A 22,340-nucleotide genomic window follows, 5' to 3' on the forward strand; every position below is an offset into this window, starting at 1 on the left:
AATTTTAAAGAAAGTTGACAACATTATTACCTGTGTATGTGTGTTTGTGTCGTTGTCATCGTCATTATTGGTATTGTTGATACTGCTTTTCTTCTTATCATTCATTTCGAAACTTTCAATTTCATTGCAATTATGTAACTCGTAAAATATGCCGCGCGCCCTGGTTATATGGTCATGAGGGAAATTATTTTCGTATGCGCAAGTATTTGTGCCTGCGTATGTGTATAAAGTTAATGTGAATGCATTGCTTTCGTATTTTATCTGTTTTCCATATGATTTTCACTTTTACTGTTTTCAACTCCAGTAAATATGTAGAGATTTCTTTTACATAATTAAATAAATCTCTAATTTCGCACGCATGCATACACATGCTTACATATATAACTATTGTCACAACAAAATTTCAATTGTCCATTGAAAAGGAAAGTCTCTCTGTTTTTTTTTTTTTAATATTAAAAAAAAAGTATTTATTTATTTTTTTTTTACATTTTAATTAATCGTGAATTGTAAAAGATTTTATAACATTTTTACTAACCTTGAGTTTCCATAATATATTCTCAGACTTTTCTTTATAGTAAATAATGTAAATGCAATCGCCCAAAACAGGCTAAGCTTTCCAATCTTTTGATGTTTCTTATAAGGTGAAAATCGCACATCTATATAAAGTCGCAAAAAAAAAAAAGAAGGCTTAACTACAATTCGTCTATCTCTCTTTCAAGAATTGAACGATCTTTACACTCTACACTACTTGTGGTGGAGGATATATTAAGTTAGCGCAGAAGGACTTAAGATAGACTCACCTTTTATTATACCGATCGATTCAGATTCATTTCCTAAATCGATCTAAACATGTCTGTACGTCTGATGTGTGATGCCCATATATTTTTGTATTCAAGCTGAAGGCCGCAAGGTTACTTTATACCACAAGTGGTAAAGGGCTTATAATGATTTATAATTTGCCTTGGTTCTATTCTAGCAATTATCTACATTTCCTTATAGATCAAGCACACTCAGTTTCCGTCAGAGCGGAAAGGCTTTAACAATAGTTATATATCATACTACTCAGTGAGGGGAAGGATGAGGGGTACATTCATTTTGTCAAAACGTTTGCAACGCACAGAAGGAAGCATCAGACATCCCAAAATGCACATATATTCTTGATCAACATCAAGTTCTAAGTCGATTTAAGCATGTCTGTCCGTCCGTCTGTGACCGCCTGTTGTAAAGATTCTCCTGACCGCAAAAATCAAGCTATAGACTTTAAAGTTCTTGCACAGAGGTTGGTATCGCTCGAAGAACACGCCCATAGCATCACGTAAACTGAGAGCACCTCTGTTTTTCAAACAGAATAAAAAGCTGGCCTATTGCCAATTACTCACACACTCATAGCAGATAAATGTAAACAAATTTGAACGCGTATTCTATGGGCGAAGCTGTACAAAAATGGAAAATATTCACTATGCCTACCCAATATTATAGTGCCCAGAATTTAATTTTTTTTTTCAATGCCTTTGTAAGGCATAAAAACAAGCTCCAAAAACCCTATAAACTGTACAAATTCTTGGCCAGTTACAAATTTAGAAAGCACGCAAACATGTCCGTTTGTTCGTCTGTGGATTTGTTGCTTTGCGCAGCTGCGCTACATTTGTGATAAACAATCTCCCGTTAGCGAAAATAAATATATCGCCTAAGAGTTTGGAAGTGATCTAAACTTTGCAAATGACACGCCCACAACGCCCACATGGCTGTGCGACAAAAAATTTTTATTTTGAAAATGCAAAAAATCAGCCGCGCCCACTCCATATTATAGAGGATGAAAATTTAGTTCTTTTACAGTTTTCGTGTTTTTTAGGATAACAGCAATAGGCATAAAAAGTTCGCACATGATCAAATATAATTTTCTTGCTCGTTTAAATTCAGAATTCTCTCACATTATTGTGAGAGTTACTTAAGACAGTTGCAAGTATTTGCTTTTTTTTCGTTTCCAATTACGTGTTTGCAAGACATGTAGGACCCACCATTAAACACTCTACGCCCCTTCGTTTAACGCACGCAGTTATTCATATAATGATCTTTCTAAATTAGGCTTTATGTGCAGATTGATTCAAAAAGTGGACCGATTGAGACCATTTTCAATAGCATGCGTTGTTGAGCCAAAATAAGCCAATATACCAAATTTTTATCAAAATATCTGAAAAATTGCTACCTATGGATCGAACACATCTAGACAGACACAAGGACGGACAAGCTAAAACCGATTCAAAAAGTAATTCATGCCATACAGTTATTAATATAGCGACTTTTCACATCACAAAGCTTGATATGGGGACTGATTGAAGAAGTGGTCCGATCCATATTATTTTCGTTCTTGAGCCCAAAATATGCGGGTATACCAAATTTTTTGAAAATATTACCAAAATTATATCGTGTAGCGTGAATACAAGACGAACAGATGGACAAACAAGCTAAAACCGATCCAAAAAGTAATTATATACCGAAGTGGGACACGGCTCACCATCAGATACCCTTCCAAAAAATTTCATCAAAAGGTTCGAATAGTTACCACTTGTAAATCGGAATAAAAGATAAGACAGAGGGACAGACAAGATCGTAATTCGATCGATAAAATGAAAGGTACCTCGAGTCCGTAAATTTTTTACATATATTTGTATCACAACTGCTAATGGGACAATACAATGATCAAACCATTGATCGAAAGAAGACGCTTGTGCTAATATTAAATCATTTCGCGCATCTCACTTTTGGAAACTTCATTTCCAATTTCTTTTCTTAAAAAATAGAAAATTTTCTCACTGAAGTTTTTCTTTCTTTTTTTGTGTTTCGGTTTCTTACAGATTACCGGTGAACGAATGTCAGGCAAGCCAAACTGGTAGAGTGACTTCGAATTTAAACGCTTCAAGCAGTACAATGGCGGTCAGCCGCGTACCATCGCCGCCTTTGCCGGAAGTTAATACGCCAGTGGCTGAAAATTGGTGTTATACACAGGTAAAGTAAAACTGCGACAGTTAAGGTCATTTTTAACTTTCTTCATCTTCATCTTCTTCTTCTTTTAAATTGCTTTCATATAAAAATTTCATTGTCCCTCTCTTGAATCCGTTATATTTCTAGGTGAAAGTGGTCAAATTTAGTTATATGTGGACCATAAATAATTTTAGTTTTTGTCGCGAGGAAATGGGCGAAGTTTTAAAATCCTCCACATTCTCAGCCGGTGCTAACGATAAATTAAAATGGTAATGAAATCATATATATATATATATGTATATAAATATATTTTTAAAAATATTTCTTAAAATCTATTTATTTTTTTTTTTTTATATTTTTGACCCATTTATTATTCCAGGTGTTTACGCGTCAATCCGAAAGGTTTAGATGAGGAAAGCAAAGATTACTTATCATTATATTTATTATTAGTCTCCTGCAATAAGTCCGAAGTTAGAGCCAAATTTAAATTTAGCATCCTTAACGCGAAAAGAGAAGAAACCAAAGCCATGGAATCACAGAGGTAATAGCTTTTGGCTTAAGATAAACCGACCTTTTATTATACAAATCGCTCCAAAATCGTAATCTGAATTGATCTAAGTCTGTCTGTCAATCTGTCCGCCTGATAATTTTTGAGATGTTTTGATAAAATTTGGTACAGTGACGAATTTTGACTACCATCGGTCCAACTCTTTCGATCGCTTCCCATAACAACGCCCTACTCTGAAAAGTCATTATGTGGAAAAAATTGCAATTTTCAAAATTTCTCGGCAAAAGTGGCTAAGTAGTAGCATTTCGGCATGGGTATGAAAACTTTGGACCGACTGGAGCAATTTTTGAACTCCCTTTCTTATAACAAATATTGAAGTTCCTACCACCGAAAAGGTATAATTTCCAATGCTCCATGATAAAAATTATGTTATAACAATATTTTAACATATACCAAATGCTATACCAAATGTGAACCATTTCGGTCTATTTTTATTGAATGCCCTAATAAGGATTTTCACGAAAATTGATCATTTGTAGAGCAGTAAATTCTAAGTTTTTATAAGTGATGCGATGGTGAATATTAACTCATAATAGTAACTTCCTACACAACGTATGTAGGGTGTTTAAAGGTCGGCCTTGCCCGATTGTAATGTTCTTACTTGTTTTTTTCTAATCTTTATATTTGATTATTACGTCATTTTGCAGAGCTTATCGTTTTGTTCAAGGCAAAGATTGGGGCTTTAAAAAATTTATACGTAGAGATTTTTTATTAGATGAAGCTAATGGTTTGCTCCCCGAAGATAAACTAACCATTTTTTGCGAAGTTAGTGTGGTGGCGGATAGCGTTAACATCTCTGGTCAATCGAATATCGTGCAGTTTAAAGTACCCGATTGCAAGCTAAGCGAAGATTTAGGCAATTTATTCGATAATGAGAAATTTAGCGACGTCACGTTGGCTGTGGGTGGTCGTGAATTTCAGGCCCATAAAGCTATATTAGCTGGTAAGTTAAAAATGATAAGAAAAATTTTACATAATTTTATTCTCAATAATGCATTTTACTAAGAGTTTCGAGGGAATACCTCAGGTTAAATAGGGAGCACTGATATATTTCAATTAACATATGCAAAAATGCTTTACCTTGTTATCGCCCAAAATAAATGAATTTCGGAATATTATTTATTTTCCTTATATTTTATAAATAAATTTAGAAAAAATGTGGTTTAAAAAGCGTCGGACAGATCATAGATCATAAGAGTCGTTAGAGGTATTAAGTAATAAAGGTGCGCTGTAAAGTTAATAAGATAAGCAAATAATTGCAGGAATGTAGAAAAAGCTGGTGAAACTGGAGAATTAAATTAAATTAAGTACAATGTCGAGGTATTAAGAGCCTCGTGTATTTGGAGAGAAAGACGAATTCTGGAAATTATATCGTTTCTAGAGCCAGCCTGGTGGCCGATAGATAGGGAGCCATTACAAGAGCGGTCTGGCAAACCGCTTTCAAATGTTTTGTTAATTGGTGACAAAGACCGTTCGGAAAAAACATGGTCGATGGGTAGGGAGGCATTTCAAGAGCAGTTTGGGATACCACTCTCGAGTTTTCCGTTCCGTTAATTATTGATAAAGGACATTCGGAAAAAACATGGAAAACAGACAGGGAGGCATTACAAGAGCAGTCCCGCAAGCCGCTCTGAAATATTTTGTTAATTGTGGACACAGGATGTTCGGAAAAAACATGTCCGACAAATAAGAAAATTATAAGAAACATTTGTGCAAGGAGGGAGGAGTTCGTTCATAACAATGTTGGATAAAGCCTTGCTCATTCTGAGGCAAGTTCAGAAAACGCATTCAGCTTCGGTAAAGCCATTCGTGTAGTCTGGTCTGGATTTCAGAAACACCTCGGAATGATTTGTGATGGTCGAAATTAAGAGAGGCTGAGCAAGATAAAGCGGTTTAGATATACGCAACAGGTAATTTCATCCACGTGCTCAGTCCCAGAGAATGCTTTCGGGAATATTTTCCAAGAAAGGGAAAGCAATATATTGTCGCCTAAATTGCCTCTGAGTATCTTTACATAATTTGTATTTAGATATCATACGACAATAAATCTAGAAGAGACTTACTACTTTCACGCCCACCATCGTTACCGCCAAGAAATGATGACGTATTACATACCTTTTTCTGTTTGTATTGTTTATTCGAAGATCTTTTAAAATATCCCAGCTTTTGGTCAGAGTGGGGTTTCTGAGTTATTTTAATTTGGTCCAGCCAGCTATATGTCCACTAGTTTATCAGATACTGATTAAATATACAAGTAATCCATACACGAAAATCGATTATGTGCGTTTTCTAATAGTAAACAAAGACCGCAGTCAACTGAACAATATATGGATATATAACAAATCCCATTTTCCAATCATAAGGAATATGAGAAATTTGCTTTAACGTTAATAATAAATTTCTTTCCAACTCGCGTTCAAGTAGAAGAGTTTTAATAAAATTTTTATTTAATTTCTTTAAAAAAAAAAAAAAGCCCGCAGCGATGTCTTTGCTGCCATGTTTGAGCACGAAATGGAGGAACGTAAATTGAATCGTGTCGCCATAACCGATGTCGATCATGAAGTGTTAAAGGAAATGCTGCGATTTATTTATACGGGCAAAGCACCAAATTTGGATAAAATGGCCGATGATTTGCTAGCAGCAGCCGATAAGGTAAAATATATATAAAAAAGATTCTTTTTTTTTTTAGATTGTTTAAAAATTATTTTTCCTTTTTCGCTGCAGTATGCCTTGGAAAGACTAAAAGTGATGTGTGAAGAGGCGCTGTGCGTTAACCTTTCGGTAGAAACAGCCGCCGAAACTCTTATATTAGCTGATCTCCATAGTGCCGATCAACTGAAAGCACAAACCATAGATTTTATTAATACGTAAGTGTGGGAATTTAGAATATTTTTCTTTTTTTTTACACCCTACACCGGTTGTGGGGCAAGAGTATATTAGACTTGTGCGGTTATACACAACAGCCAGAAAGACTCGAAAGAGATCTAACCTTTATCATACCGATCGATTCAGAGGCACTTTCTCAATCGAATTGAAGCTTGTCTGTTCGACTGTCAGTCTTGTTTGCTTTTGCTCAACTCACAGGGTGAAATTTTTAATACAAGTTGACGAGTACTAGTACACCGACAACTTGTAGGCACGAAGACGAAGGTTTGGATCGGGTTACTTCGATCATTCCACATGTAAAGCTTTTATTTGAAAAGTATTTAGAGGAATAACTATAATATAAGGGCTTACAAAACGACCTGAGATAAAATTAGCTTTCATTTTCTGACTCAAAGTAAACTTGTCTATCCGTCTGTCCATCTTGTTGTCTTTTATTCCAAGTTACAAGTGGTAACTGTTGGCATACTCGGATGAATTGTTTTATACCCACGTGTCTTGGATCCAAAGGCGAATACTATGGAAAATGATTTGGATCGCACTACTCCTTCAATCACTCCCCGTGTAAAGCGTTAATTTGAACAGGATATCTGATGGGAAGTCGTGTCCCAATTTGGTATACGGCCGCGTTTTGTATCAATTTTAGCTTGTCTGTCCGTCTTGTTTCCATTTTATAGAAAACAATTTGACAATATTTTGATGAAATCCGGTACACTGACGCATTTTGACCCAAAGACGAACGGTATTGAAAATGATTTACAAAAGAGCCACTCACATCCATAGAAACTTTTGCGTTTTGAATTGATTCTTGAACATTGACGAGTCAAAAAATTGCATAAATGCAAGATTTTATTTTGATATCCGTCCGACGACCACTTCTCCTTCATAGAAAGATATTACAAGTAACTAGAAAAAAAAACTTTTTTTTTTTTTTTGAAAAGAGTCTCAATGAAAAAAAAAATTGGAAAATTACCTAAACAAAGATAGGACAGCTAATAGTATAGGTTGAAATTTAATTTTTGCCCTGATATACATTATTTTTTTAATAATTTTAATTTGTTTTATTTCTTTCTCATATTCAATATAGTCACGCCACCGATGTTATGGAAACACAAGGTTGGCAAAATATGATCACAACGCATTCACATTTAATTGCGGAGGCATTTCGGGCGCTCGCAACACAACAAATCCCACCGATTGGACCACCAAGGAAACGTGTAAAGATGAGCTGAAATTTTCGCTGTAGTCTCATAAGTAATCATAATTTAAACATAATTATAATGATAATTAAAAATAATAATAATAATAATAATAATAATAACTACAAAAGTAACTACAAGAAAAATAACAATAATAACAGTAGCAGCAACCACAACAACATCATCAACAACAACAACAACAAAAACAACAACTATAATAACACAAAAAACTACTACTATTACGATTACTATTATCATTATTATTACATATATAATTACTATTACTATAAAAATTATTTTAGAAACAATCACAACAACAACAACCATATAAACATTATAATTAATTTTATATTTAACAAAACAAACAATTTTAATTGTGATTATTATGATAATTACTGCAGTGTTGACAACAGTAATAGCAACAGCAACAGAAACAACAACAACAACAACAACAATAATAATAATAATAGTAAAAACAACAACTTTAAGAACTGTAGCAGACCTTTTTTTAGAGATGATAATGATAGTGATGATGGTGATTATTTGATTTTTAGCAAAAATGAGGACACCAATAATAAAAACAACAACAACAACAACAACAACAACAAAAACTATTACAAATACTATAACTATTACTACGATTACTACTACTACTACTACTACTACTCCTACTCGTACTATCCTTACAACAATATGTCAAATATTTATAACAAAATTAATGGCGATCGTTCGTGCATTAAGTATAAATTTAAATTTGCCGATAGCAAGAATTGCAATCAAAACCGAGCAACAATAGCAGCCACAGCAAAACCATATTACTTAATATGAGAGTAAAAAATGTTTCTCCTTACATTTTCATTATTATATTATAAAAAAAAGAAGAAAAAAAAAATCGAATATTATAGATTTTTTGTAGCTAAAGATTGCTTAAGCGTATAGTAATAAACGACTCGGCCTAAAAATATAAAAGTTATTTATGAAAAATTCAAAAATAATGTTATAATTAAGCGAAATGTTGAATAAAAGCAAACGTTGTTGTCTTGCTTTCGTATACTAATTCATTAAATAATAAAATAATTAATGAAAAATTTTTGCTTATGTATATATAGTTAAAGATGATCATCATTGCTGAGAATCTTAAAAATTGTGGTGTAGTAACAACAATATTTTTTCATAAGATTGTCATATAAATACATTTCGTAATGTGTGTCTCATAATTTAAAAAGACTGGAATTTATTGGAAAAAGAAAATTGAAATTTTTTACATTATTCTTTTAAATATTGTCAATGAATCGTTTATAAAATGTTTAAAAAGACAAACAACAAAAGGAAAACAAAAAAAAAAAAAAGTAAAGGAAAAATGCTGCTACGGCTCTATTAGAAAATTATATTTAATTAAAAATAATCTCATTTCATCGTATATACTTTTTAAATTAATGCAAAAGAAAATGAATTATAGGAGATTGTATGCTAATAATAAAAAAAATAATAAAATTTGCTTTTACTCCTTCAATTAGCAGGCTTTTACGAAGGACAAGAGCAAATTGAATGAAGTAAGAAAATAACAAAAGAAACAATTGTATAATATATTAAATAACATATAAGAAGAAGAAAAATGTTTGCAATCTTTTCTCTTTCTAACGAGTGCAGCCTGAAGTTGCAGGCGATTCGAAGACAACTCTCGTTATTCTTCGAATTACTAGCAACGTGGCGTGGTAATCGCAACTAAACGAAATCGAACGAGTCAAATAGCTGCGTTTATCCGTCAGATTTACCTACGAATGCAAGTGATGGTCACTCTGTCTGGAGAATAATTATAGATGTGAATCGGCTCGCGCTTGTTATATAGTGCCCTTTCACTTTGGCATAGCCCATACTTGCAATTGTTGACCTCCTTTTTTGTCTTTTCTACGCACTGTTATATTGCTATAAAGAATAAAGACGTAACGAAAGTGCTTGACACAAGCTTACACTTTACAATAAATGAGTATCAACATACAATGACAAGAGAATGTCTTCTGCTTTCGTCATCATTATTAAAAGAAACACAAGCAAGATTTACGAAATTTATAAGCGAAGATACGCGCAGTAGTGCGATAATAAGCAAAGTAGAACTTTTAAATGTTTGCATGGATTATGTGAAGAAAGGTTTACCTAAATATGAAGAGATAAACCAATCTAATGGAAGTAAATCATATAGTTTAAAAGAAAGATATGATGGAAAGAAAGCTTATACAAGAAACAATATAAAAGTAATGCAAATATTGAGTACTTCAGGCAATACTTTTTCTACGGGGTCATCTCAGGAAAGCTGAGAGCCAAGCATAATAATGTGAATAGCTACCAAAATTTTAAATAACCTCCTGGTGCGCTGAAAAAGTAAAAAAAAAGGAACTGGAGCATAATAAAATTACCGATTAAAACTTGTGGACCCCTTGAGGTTTTCCTTATTTCTTGATCTACGAGAGAAAGCAAGCATAGTAAAGATCAAGATTGGAGCTTGCATTATCCGTTTAAATCTTGAGAAGAAAATACCAAATAAAACCATATCTGCAAAGAGATTCTAAAGAAGATATTCTCTGTCTTTCTCTCTGCCTCTCGTAGCAACTTGGGAAGGAAAAGAAACTGAGTAAGTAAGGATTTGCAGCATTTGCACAACAAGAAAAATGGAAGAGGAATCAAGAGGGAATTTGTTGCTAAAATAACAAACAAATCGTAAACTGAAACTTTAATCAATTGCAAGCAATATGGAAAGAAGATTTTTCTTCTTACCAGTTCTTCATCAGTTAAGGAAAAGAAAACATACAACGGAACGGAAGTAGTAAACAGACGTTGATGTAAGCTGAACTTTGAGCACTTGTACGGAATGCGAAACACTCTTTTCTTGTTGTAGTTGTTAGCAATGTTCTTCGGAAAGGAAACAAAAATAAGCATAACCGAAGAATAGAATAAAGCTCTTTGAATCCTTTAACATTTTGCAACTAAGGCTTACGGTTTGAGGTAAACCTTTGTGACACCTCCATGCAACATGAAGAAGTGGAAGGCTCGGTCGAGTCATTTACATTTTGGAAATAAAGAATACGATCTGAGAAAAATCTTTAAATACCATGATGTAAAGTCAAGAAGCGGCCCATTCTTTCCATCATCACAAGCAAGCGTAATAGAAGGATAGAATAGAACTCTTTGGAGCATTTTGCAAGTAAAGCTTATGATCTAAGGTAAACAACCTTTGAATACCATGTAAATTGAAGAAGCGGCCCATTCTTACCATCATCATCACAAAAAAGTTTCGTCGAAGGATAGAATAATATCCCTAGGAGCAAGAGTAACGAATACGATCTGAGATAAACCTTTGAACACCATCATGTAATGTGAAGAAAAGAAGTGGTCCATTCTTTCCATCAGCAGTTTATGGTGTAAGAAGAAAAACTAAGTACAAAGGAAGGCTTATAGCAATCACTTGAACACTAGAATGCAATATGCTATACAAGATAAACAAACACCAAGAAAGGCTTGTAACAATCATTTGAACCCTAGCTTGCAATATGCTCGTTCCACTATTAGTAACGCAATTTAAAATTGGAGATTAGGTTTATAAAAGCGTTAAGCAAAAATATGCATTAATTAAGGAGAAAGGGAACTTGATAAGCAAACACAATTAATGGAAGTAAACGTAATTGCATCGAGAGAACGCATACACTTTTTTATAATTCATTCTCTTTCAATTTTTTTAATTGCATCTGATTAGTGTGTAATTGATGCCTTTTCAAAAATTTATTCTCATATTGTTTTACATCTTTTTTTGGTTTTCTTATTCTACATAAAAAGTGATCATAAAATTAATATTTGCTACGGTTTTGTTTACTTTTCTAATCATATATTTTATCTTCATACCCAATCACACACTACTCTATCCAAACCTACCGCGACGACTATTACAGCCACCACCATAACGGAACAATAGGTTAGCACTGTAAAACACTCTTTAATATATATGTAAATAGTATCGTATGAAATTCTTAAGATATATCAATAACTACCAGCAATAATGCCAACTATTCAAAAAAAAAAAGGAAAAAAAAAAAAGAAAAAAAAAAAAAAAAAAAAAAAATAATCAAAGCAAAGTTATAATGAGTTTCAAAAAGTTTGCTGTTTATAGTTACAAAACAAAAATCAGAGAAATTTTTTTAGCTCATCTTTATGAGTTGGGTTGAAACTACACAGAGCCTGAAAGAGAGGTAGAGAATTGATTTTGTTTACCCTTTATTTACTAAGAATAATAATTCAATTTCATTCACCAAATAGCGAACAAAGTGCTTTTGTGCAGAGCAAGGAAAAAAAAAAAGAAAGTACGATGTATGTGTATTCGGAAAATTATCTTTGATTTATTCTCTCATGAGATCCAAAATCGATGCATTTAAAAGATGACAACGCCGATCCTCTTGAACATCCTCTTGAAGATTATCTTTGAGATCGATGCACTTAAAAGATGGCCACGCCGATCCCCTTTTCTCATTTCTTCGTATCGTGTGTTAAATGTCTTGTATTGCGTACGATTTAAGTGATCGTTAATGATTCTGTTTTCATTTCCGATTTCTTCCATCGCAATGTAAAGGTGCAGTGAGTTCAGCTGATTTTGCGACTAATTCGCATAAACTCGATTAAAAGCAGCTTAACTAGCGTGAGAAGCGAAATTTTTCAAGTGATAAGCAAATCTAATATCTGATCATATCTGATTAGAAAAATCATTTGTCTGTCCCAGCACTTTTACTCGCTCGCGTCATTTCAGCTAAGATGGCTTATAATTTTGTTACGGAAATTTTTATAGTAAATGATATAAAATCTTCTTCTTTCTCCGCCTTTCTAGCTGGCTCTATAGGCAAACCCAGATATTATTGTTTTTTCTTGCAATTTTATATACATCTTTTGTTTTAATCGCTATGCAAAAACTAGAAAAATGTTGTATCATTTCTTTTAATAAGTAAATTCACATTTGGCGAAAAATTCATTTATTTTGTTGGTTAAATATTATAAAGGAAAAAAGAAGGAAGAAAATGTTTTTTTAGTTAAAAAAAGAAAAAAAAAAATTGAAAATCAAATTAAAATAACGTTAAATGCAGTTGTCACTTTTAATTTTTTATGTCATATTAAACGCGCAGTTTGTTTATATTTTATTTTTATTTTTGAAATTAATTTCTTAACATATAAGCTATTCTTTTAATTCATCTTTCTTTTCTTTTCAACTTTCTTTTTGCATTTTGTAATATTCATCGGTTTTATTTTATTTGTATTATTATTATTATTATTTTATTTTTTTTTCGTAATTTTAAACAATTGTGTAAAACCTTTTCTTAAATAAGACATCAGTTAGTTTTATTTACATATTAATGTTAAAACAAAAAAAAAAAAAAAAGAACAAAAAAAAAGAAATACAAAAATGGAAAAATTTCAGAGCAAATCTAAAATATAATTTAAAAGAATTTCATTAAAAATCAAAAAAAAAAAGTTTATGAAGAAAAAAAAAATTCTTCCAATTATTTTTGTTTAATTTTTAGTTAAATGTAAAGGAAAGCTTAAGAAAATTTATGGACATAATACGACCCAATGATTTTCTTTTCAATTCGTAAAACAAACAATTTGACGACATTTGCCTTTCTTACTTTCTGTCTTCCTGTCTATCTCTCTCTCTTCATCTCAAGCACGCAATTCACCATCTATTTTCCACCTGTCTCTCTCTCTCCAGATTTCTCTTTGTCTCACACAAACCTTCCACCATCCATCTTTCATCTTTCTCTCTGTCGGTTTTTCTCTTTCGTTCACTCCACCTGAATCCCTCTATCTTTCTCTGCCCATCTAGCTTCTATCCGTCGCTTTTTCTCTCTGTCCCCGTGTCTCTCTCTACTTTTCTCTACATACGTCTCTCTGTCTGTTTGTCTCTCTCTCCCTCTTTCTTACTTTCTGGCTTTTTCTCTGTCTCTCTCTCTCTCTCACTCACTCTCTCCATCTATATATCTACCTAGGTCCCTCTATCTCTGTCTTTGTTCTACTCCATACGCCCACCAGATCCCTCAAAGGTATCTGCTCTATTGCAGCTATAAAGTACCTCCCTACTATTAATCCGTTAACATCTCCATTGTGGCTATCACGATATAAGGTAATTTTTGCGAAAAACTCAGCATATCTGAAGAAAAGCGAGTTCCGCAAACATTTGCTTTAGTACTTACCTGATTTAGACATGAAACCCTGTAAGATTTTGAACAGTAAGTTCTTCGGCAACATGAAAGGTCAGAGCGAGCGATTTGGTCTCACATCGTCACTATAACAGGCCAGACGTCCACTTAAAGCGTTTCTAATTCAAACGATAAAATAAGCAAGACTCGGCGTGGATTCAATCTGAACCAAGTTACGTCTCGAAATTTTCAATTAAAAATTAGCAACGAAATGCCCCTTTCGTAATTATAAGGTCCACATTTTTACCTCTACTGGTTGGCCTGTTCAGTTTAGTGTTATATTCTTTTTATTTTCGTAGAATCTGACTGGCGTATATATATCAATAGATGTCGGCAACTAACCACCATTTAATGAACCGATTTTTATCCTAATTGCCATTTTGCATTTAAATGGGTATGGAGCACGAGAAACATTATCAAATTTGAAGCTAAACGAAATTTTGTATAAGAAATTGATATATATCTTAAAAAGTATCTAGAATATCCACTATCTGAAATATATAATATGTAGAATGGTCATGGTCGTATCCGAACGGATCATTGACAGCTATCACTTTCAAGCAATATGACGTCACTTGATGTATGTACTCTGAATCTCGGATCACGGGAGGAGGGTCCAGGAAAGGTTTAATATCTTCGATCTAACATCTTCGATTGTTGATTGAAGGTTTAATCTTTTTGGTCTTTGGACCTTTGGACCTGAACGACCATTTTAAGTCTTAGATCAATATCTTCTACGCATAACCTAAGCGCTGAGCGTGTTTATTAGCGGATCCCCAGCGGATCCGATTTGATTCGCAATGCCTGAATAACAAACGCCGCACATAGATACATATGTAGACGAGCGGATAGGACAAAATCGCAATGAATTCTGTACAAACACAATCCGAGTGATGATAAATTTTTGGACTCTTTCTATGTAGATATATGCCGAAACTAATACTAAAAATTTTTGTACCTTGCTGTGCAAGGGTGCATTGAGTTTCTCCGTCCCAGAAGGACTCGAGACAGACCAACCTTTTATTGTGCCGACTGATTCAGACTCACTTCGTCTGTCTGTCCATTTAGTTTTCTTTTGTTTAACTTGTGTACACGTCGCAGTTTTTGGTGAATGTTTGATTAATGAAACTCGATCTACCGACGTTTTTTTGGGCCAAGGGACCGAATCACTTTTCCTACCACTCAGAAGAGTCGTTACATGAATAACTGTGTGAAACGAAGTGGTATAGACTATTTGAAGGTAGAGCCGCGTCCCACTATCACAGAGAATTACTTTCTGAATCGACCTTAGTTAGTCTATCCATCTGTCCACCTACTTTTCGCCCTATAGAGCACAATTTTTGAGATATTTTGATGAAATTTCCGGCATTGACGTATTTTGGCCCAACAACGAACGCTATTAAAAATGGTTCGGATCGGATTACTTTTTCGAACACTTCCCATACAAAGCCTTATTTTATTGATTAATTGATTGAATATTGATGGGATGATGTAGGGTATTTAACGATGGACTATAACGCGCTATAGTAGCTTTATTTGTTTGTTATAGTAGGAATAGTCAAAATTATATCAAAAGTATTCAGAAGATAGTAATTTAAGTGTACAATTTTTATATATTTAAAAATCGCAAAATTTCAAGCTCTTTTTGTCTATGGAAAATTTTCTTTTCTTATAGTTACAATTAGAGCTTATCAAGGAACGGCAGATTGTTTGATACCGATTTCACATTGAACATTTTCGGGTGTCATTCCTTGTTCTTGCTAGTGAAGCTATATAACGAATATATTGGATCTATATTGGTGTCCGATTTAAGAGAGCGCTTAGCAGAGAGTATATGTGCCTAAGTTTCTGATTAAAGATTTCAATTGCAATTGAACGGAATATGGCGAAACAGTTGCTTAAGTATAGTACGTGTAGGGACCCTCTTTTATATATATATGTATGTATTGGTGGATATGAAAATTTACAAAAAAAAATCTCTTAGAAAATCAACTTTAAGCAAAATGACAACAACAAATTCAAGAATAAAATAAATGTTTCGTGTTTTCGATGTATAGTACGAGTCAATCTTCAGTTTACTCTTAACTATTAAACAAAAAAAATAAAAAATAAAAAATAAAATAAATAAATAAATAAAAATAAACCTATATATATAAAAAAGTAATTAGTATATAAAATAATTGTGTGTTTGTAGTAGTGTTTAGAGTTTGTATTCAATCATGGAAAATAATAAATATTCATACTAAACTAAATATAACAAAAAAAAAGGGGAAAAAAAAATTGTAAAAATTCAATATAAATAAAAAAAGCATATACACTAAATTTTAAATTTATATAACAGCATGAGTGTTACAAAATGTAAAACAATTCAAGTGTATGTGTGTTTAATGAATTTTTTTTTATTAAAAAAAAAAAAAAACGAAAGAAAAAAATGTTAAGAAAAATAAATAGAAACAAATCACTTAATTATGGTATATTATAATGATAATAACAATAATAATAATAATAATAATGAAAGAAAAAAAAAAAAAGAAAAAAATTGTAGTAATTTTTTATTTTCAAGCACACGACAGACGCAACATCTACAATAATAGGAAACGAGAAAAAAAAGAAAGAAAAGAACTGCAACAAAAGATCTGAAAAATGATAAATTTATAAAATAAATATTAAATATGATAAACAAATTATGCAAAAAAAAAAAAAAAAAAACATTATTCACTTCTTTTAATATTTTTAAAATTATTGCAAAGAATTTCTCCTGCAAATTAAATTTTTTAAGAAGATTATGGGACGAACTTTCCCCTAAAATGGCTAACTACTGCACACACATCTTTCCATCATTTTTGAAAATCATTTTTTCACTACCTTGTAGAATATGGAAAAAATCATTTCCCGCAATAAGTTTATTTTTGAAAATTTGGAGCTACCTCCCAAGCGGTTCAACAAGAAAACTTATTTCAAATCAATTGCAACTGAGAAGTTGCGGCTAAATGGCTTGCTTTTTGATCGCTGTAGCTCCTCTAAGCTACAAACGGGTGTCTTTGGAAAGTATTGAAAAGCATTTTCAAAAAAAAAAAAAAGAAGAAGAAGAAGTTATATGTTAGTGTATCCGCTTCAAGATAGCCCTTCAAGTAAGTATGAGATCGAGAGCGATTCCAAAGCTTTCATTGCTTCTACCAAGTAATTAAAAGTTTAGGATAAAGTTTTTGGAGTTGGTTATGGATTCAGTTATAAAATTACACATAAAGTGTAAAATTCGTGTTTTCATCTTTAATAAACGCAGCAAAAACGAGCAAAACGCCGGCGAGGGAAGAGACGAAAAGCAATATTTGAACTTGGAAGGATGATTTTATGAACTGGTATCGCCGACTAATAGAAAAATATAACAAATAATAAAACATGTCTCTCACACATTCTACAACTTTGAACCCCGGCACATTTTCACTCAATCACACACTGTTTACACAAAATTCGATATTTCTAAAAATTCCTAACCCCTTCTATAGACACAGAAATGTAGGTTAAATGATTTCTTTTTTTTTTAATTTAAATTTAGTTCAACTACGTTGCCTGGCGCAGAGACCCTTAAGCGAAAAATGTCCGGAGGAAATGACTGCAGTGTTACAATTTTTAAATATTTTTCTAGAATAACTGTTTTTTTTTTCTAATACCTCAAGGTAGGTTTACTAAGCTTCTTAAATATTATTATTCAATACCTTTCCTTGTACTCTAAAAAAATTGCCAAAAGAATTCGTATTTCGTGACTGTGGCAGTGGTTTAACCCTCTTAACCCAATGTCTACCGAAAGTATTAGTTTTGTAAGTTTTATTAAGTGCCTTAAATTTGCTTATTAAAGAAGCCATTCTATCTTTCTCGATAGGGCTTAGGGATCTCAAAGCTGAAATGATGCCGCAATTGATGACCGTTAGATTATAGTTTGCAAATCGGCAATTGAAAAATTACATTATGATTGTTGTGTGATATGTATTAGAGTAGAAACATTCTCTGTAAGTCAAGGCAAATTAATTTGTGGAACATTCTCGCAAAGACCATAGCGAAAAGTCATTTTATAAGAAACGTATTGGAACACTAGGAAGTGCAAGCGATTCTATTTGCTCTGTAAGTTCTGTAGTTTGTCTATAACAAACGTAACTTGGTGCCACCGCACATAAAATCGCTATGATCGCATGAACATTAGGATAAAAAAAAAAATTAGGAAAGAAAAATTCATTTAATTACCAAACGCCTCTTGGCAGATCCACAAGTACTTGGATTTTGAAAATGTCTGATCTTCATATTACATACATGAGTTAGATAAACAACGCTCACCTGAAGCGGGCAACGCCAACTCCTGTATAAGCCTTGGAAAGGTATGACTGAAAAAAGAAAACATAAAAAAGAGAAATAAATAAAATATTTAAAAAAGAGATTGGACAAGAAGCAAGTGAAGACATTACAGTGAGACAAAGCGCATCATTAAATACGTGACACCACTTTCTTATATACAGTTATCCATATAACTAGTTTTCAAACTAAATCGTTAGCTGGAGAATGTTTGAAAAAGTGGTCTGCCCAAGAACATTTTTAGTAGTATTCGTCCTTGGACCAAATTTGCAACCTGTAGGTTGAAGACGAGGCAAACAAAACGGACAGATAAAATATATCCTATAGGTCTATAGACTTAGGTACTTACTTTTAATATGTGGTGGAGAAAATTGACCCCTAGTAGTAATCTCATACAAAAATTAGCTCTACAAAAGTTGGACCGATTCGGCCTATATTTTGGATCCTATCCTATACAAAAATTTTTACGAAAATTGATCCTTTATAGCGCAGAACAGTTGAATTTCAAAAATTACAATCAACTATGCTGAATTTTGACCATGCGTCTAAATTTGTGAACCTCTTAAACGCGATCTTTCTTACATAAAGTAAGCCTTTATTTGCAAAGAGGCCCAATCTTTAATATACACTTCCTTAATAGTAAGCTCCTGTAAAAACAAAGTACCATTTTTATGTTTTATGGCTTAGAATTGAATATGGTTCTTATTGTGTTAAACAATGTAGGGTATTTAACAATCGGAGTAGTCGGAATATAATGTTTTTACATGTTTTTACCTGTAAGAAATCGCTGACCAAAATTAATGCAAGCATCTAATAAACTCGTTAAAAATTTCAAAAGAAAGTCATGGACAACGCTTTAATCCATTCTTCTTTTTCTGTGCCAAAAATTCGTACAAAATTCTTTCACTACGCACCATTTATTCCTGTAGTCATTGCAAAGCATCCGCACAATGCTTTTGTAGGTAGGCTACAATTCTGTTGACCTATTGCCATTTTGCATTGTGCTGAACTGCCCTCACCTTCAGTGTTGTGAATACATACTATTATGCAAATGCGATCTTCTTCTAACTACAATTTATTTTATCTTCTAAAAGTCTTAAGGATTCCATCGGAACGTCTATCATTTACTCGGGATTTAATGCAATAACCTCTACCATGTTATCTTCCAAGTCATATTGAGATTTAATAATCACTTGCTTCTTGTTTTCATTTTGCAAACTTAGCCATTTTAGTTGAGAAAAGACTTGTAGTAATGCATTATAATCGCTTGTACATGAATACTTGTTCAGTTTTTATTTTAAAAAATCGATAAATAAACAATTTATCCATTTTGCTTCAGTGTGCTTGTCTTTTCTTTTGCGCCAAACGTCGTAAAAACAGGGACGTTATCAAGTCAAACCACAGCTGGTAAGTAAATATTAAGTGACTGAAATCTGTCTTCTTTTACTTGCTTATAAACGAATTTTTAAATATTTTATTTAAATCCGCGATAAAATTTTTCACAGTAGATGAATAATGAATGAAGATCATGTATTTTGGTGCCCTACATCACTTGTAGTACAAATTCGGATATATTCCTTCTGTCCGTCTGTCCCGCTGGCATTGTAAATTTGTGTTCAAATTATAGGTCCCAATTTTTGAAATAATTTCATCAAATTAAGTACGCTGGCGCGCTTTGACACAACGCTGAACGCTGTTAAAAATGGTTTGGATTCATTTGCTTTTTCGACCACTTTCGACTATTTTCATCGAAAATGTCGTATGAACTTCAGTTTTCGTTATACAAAAAGGGGTTCAAAAATTGCCTCAGCCGATCCAAACTTTTTATAGCAAGTTAGAAAGTCGAAATATTACTACTTAGACACTTTTGCCGAGAAATTTTAAAAATTGCAATTATTTTCCATATAACAACATTTCAGAACAGGGCATTATATGAAGAGTGGCCGAAAAAGTTGACCGATTCGAACCATTTTCAATAGCTTTCGTTCTTTCGTCAAAACATTTCACTGTACCGAATTTCATCGAAATATTTCGAAAATTACGGGCTGCAGCTTGACCACAGATTTTCAGGGATAGGTATTAGACGGACAGACGGGCTTCGAGTGATTCAGATTACGGTTCTAAATCGATCAGCATAATAAAAAATTGTTTTTTCTTAAGCCCTTCTACGTGTTATATACGTCCACGCTAATTTAATATAACCTATACCACAAGTGGTCTAAAGTATAATTAAATGGATCAAATTTGAATCACGTAAGTCTATATGTGAGATTTCTCGAAAAAGATTTATTATTAATATTTTATAAGTTGGTCCGTAATAGCAAAGAAGTTAACGGTAGAAAATTTGACCCCCATAGATCTATTGTAAATAAGACCCTGATAAGTAAGCCCTTATATGTGGGGAAAGTCATTTCTAGTTTTCTTTGAGGGAAATTAAAAGCCATTAAAATTTTTAGGAAGTAAATTAAGTTTGAATAACTTGGATCAAGTCAATTCAGGGTATGAGGCTCCGCCAATATGCAAGCTTTCATGAAAATTAAATCTCCGCATGAAAATCCTGTATAAATTTTGTTGCATTGTTAACAGAACGAGCGAACCATTTTACTAAGGGAATTGGTGTAGGGTCGGCCTTATCGGCTATAAAGTTCTTACTTATTTTCTTTTTTTTTTTTAGTCACGATTCTTACAGAAACAGTGCCGTTATGAAGAATTGCAAATGCGACGTTTTTCTTGCGAAAAATTTCTATTAATCAAGCAAATGTCATACAAATGTGCTTAAGTTATTTGCGTGTTTACATTTCCATTGTTACGTCAGATTCTTGACGTTCACGGCGTAATGTTGGCAATCTTGAAAACGAAAGTTTTCATCAGAACACTTGGTAATCAAAACATCTGCATAAACCTTATCGCACACAGAAGTACACGTTAACAACGAAGCTGGTAGTTCCCCCTAAAATAAAGCACATTAACCTCTGAAATCTTTTCTCATCACTCGAGTTGTTTTATGAAAATTGGTGTAACTGTAGCGAGAACTCATTTAATTTTAATAAATTTCTGTAAGCATTCAGTGAGTGCATCAAGCCCTCATTAGTTCAATTCTGATTCGACACAACTATTATTGATTCATTAACACACAAATTGGATTTGAGATAAATTATAAAGTAAATTTTATGTGAGGTTAAGTCCTTTTGTGTCATAAAGCGTAGCTCTGTGTTAAGAAAAAATTAGACGAGCAAGTGAGAAAATTCATTTCTTTAGAAAACTTTTCCACGATATATGTTCTTCACACTTTTGAAAGTGATCCGGGACAACTACAATGAATTATTAAGAAAGAGAAATCTATTCATACTTTTAGAATGTTTTGTAATTTTAAAGCATTTTTCATCTGCGAATTTTAATACTTGCGTCCAACAGAATGTCAGGCGTGAAAGATGATTTTCTCCCTTTTTTTTCATCATTTCATGCTTGTTCTTTTAATTTTTCCGCTCCTGCCTTACAAACTATCGGTGAATGAATATCAGAATCAACCTTACGATTAAAAGCTTCTAGCAATTCAACGATGTCTTTACCTGTAGCTAGTACCTTCGTGGACGGAGATTGTGCTCGTACAAAGGTAAATTAGGGCTTTCAAATGAAGCTGAATCTTATTTCAAAATTAATTCAAATTGTTTTCCCTTTTTTTTTATCTACTTCAGATCAAAGTGGATAAATTTATTTTCACATGGACAGTGGAGAATTTCAGTATTTGGTGCAAGGATATGGGCGATCCAAGAGAAGATTTAGTATCTCCAACATTTTCGTCTGATGCTGATAATAAATTGAAATGGTAACGTGATTAACTCTAACTGAATTATTCCTGAAATGATTCTTACAGAAACAGTGCCGTTATGAAGAATTACAGATTCGACGTTTTGCTTGCGAAAAATTTCTATTTATCAAGCAAGTGTCATACAAATGTGCCTAAGCTATTTGCGCGTTTACATTTCCATTGTTACGTCAGATTCTTGACGTTTACCGCAACCTTGAAAATGACAGTTTTCATCAGAACACTTGGTAATCAAAACATCTGCATAAACCTTATCGCTCAGAGAAGTACTCGTTAACAGCGAAGCTAGAGAAAAGCACATTAACCTC

At 32.8% G+C, this 22,340-nt stretch overlaps 1 protein-coding gene across 4 annotated transcripts in view; it reads left to right on the forward strand.

The window, feature by feature from the left end:
* The window catches only part of LOC119638525 (protein roadkill), a 131,413-nt gene extending 123,654 nt beyond the window's left edge, over positions 1–7,759 (forward strand). For 3 of the 4 annotated variants that reach the window (XM_038035368.1, XM_038035367.1, XM_038035365.1), the window contains exons 2-8: positions 2,856–3,006; positions 3,130–3,251; positions 3,362–3,523; positions 4,198–4,493; positions 6,024–6,202; positions 6,275–6,417; positions 7,521–7,665. In XM_038035368.1, coding sequence (XP_037891296.1) covers positions 2,929–3,006; positions 3,130–3,251; positions 3,362–3,523; positions 4,198–4,493; positions 6,024–6,202; positions 6,275–6,417; positions 7,521–7,665 — 1,125 coding nt within the window. In that variant the 5' untranslated portion in view covers positions 2,856–2,928. Of the gene's footprint in view, positions 1–2,855; positions 3,007–3,129; positions 3,252–3,361; positions 3,524–4,197; positions 4,494–6,023; positions 6,203–6,274; positions 6,418–7,520 lie in introns of all 4 variants that reach the window. The other variant, XM_038035364.1, reaches the window with a different exon arrangement.
* Positions 7,760–22,340: the final 14,581 nt, after the last annotated feature.

The sequence above is a fragment of the Glossina fuscipes genome, unplaced genomic scaffold (assembly GCF_014805625.2).
Source record: "Glossina fuscipes isolate IAEA_lab_2018 unplaced genomic scaffold, Yale_Gfus_2 90, whole genome shotgun sequence".
NCBI classification, from domain to species: Eukaryota; Metazoa; Arthropoda; class Insecta; order Diptera; family Glossinidae; genus Glossina; species Glossina fuscipes.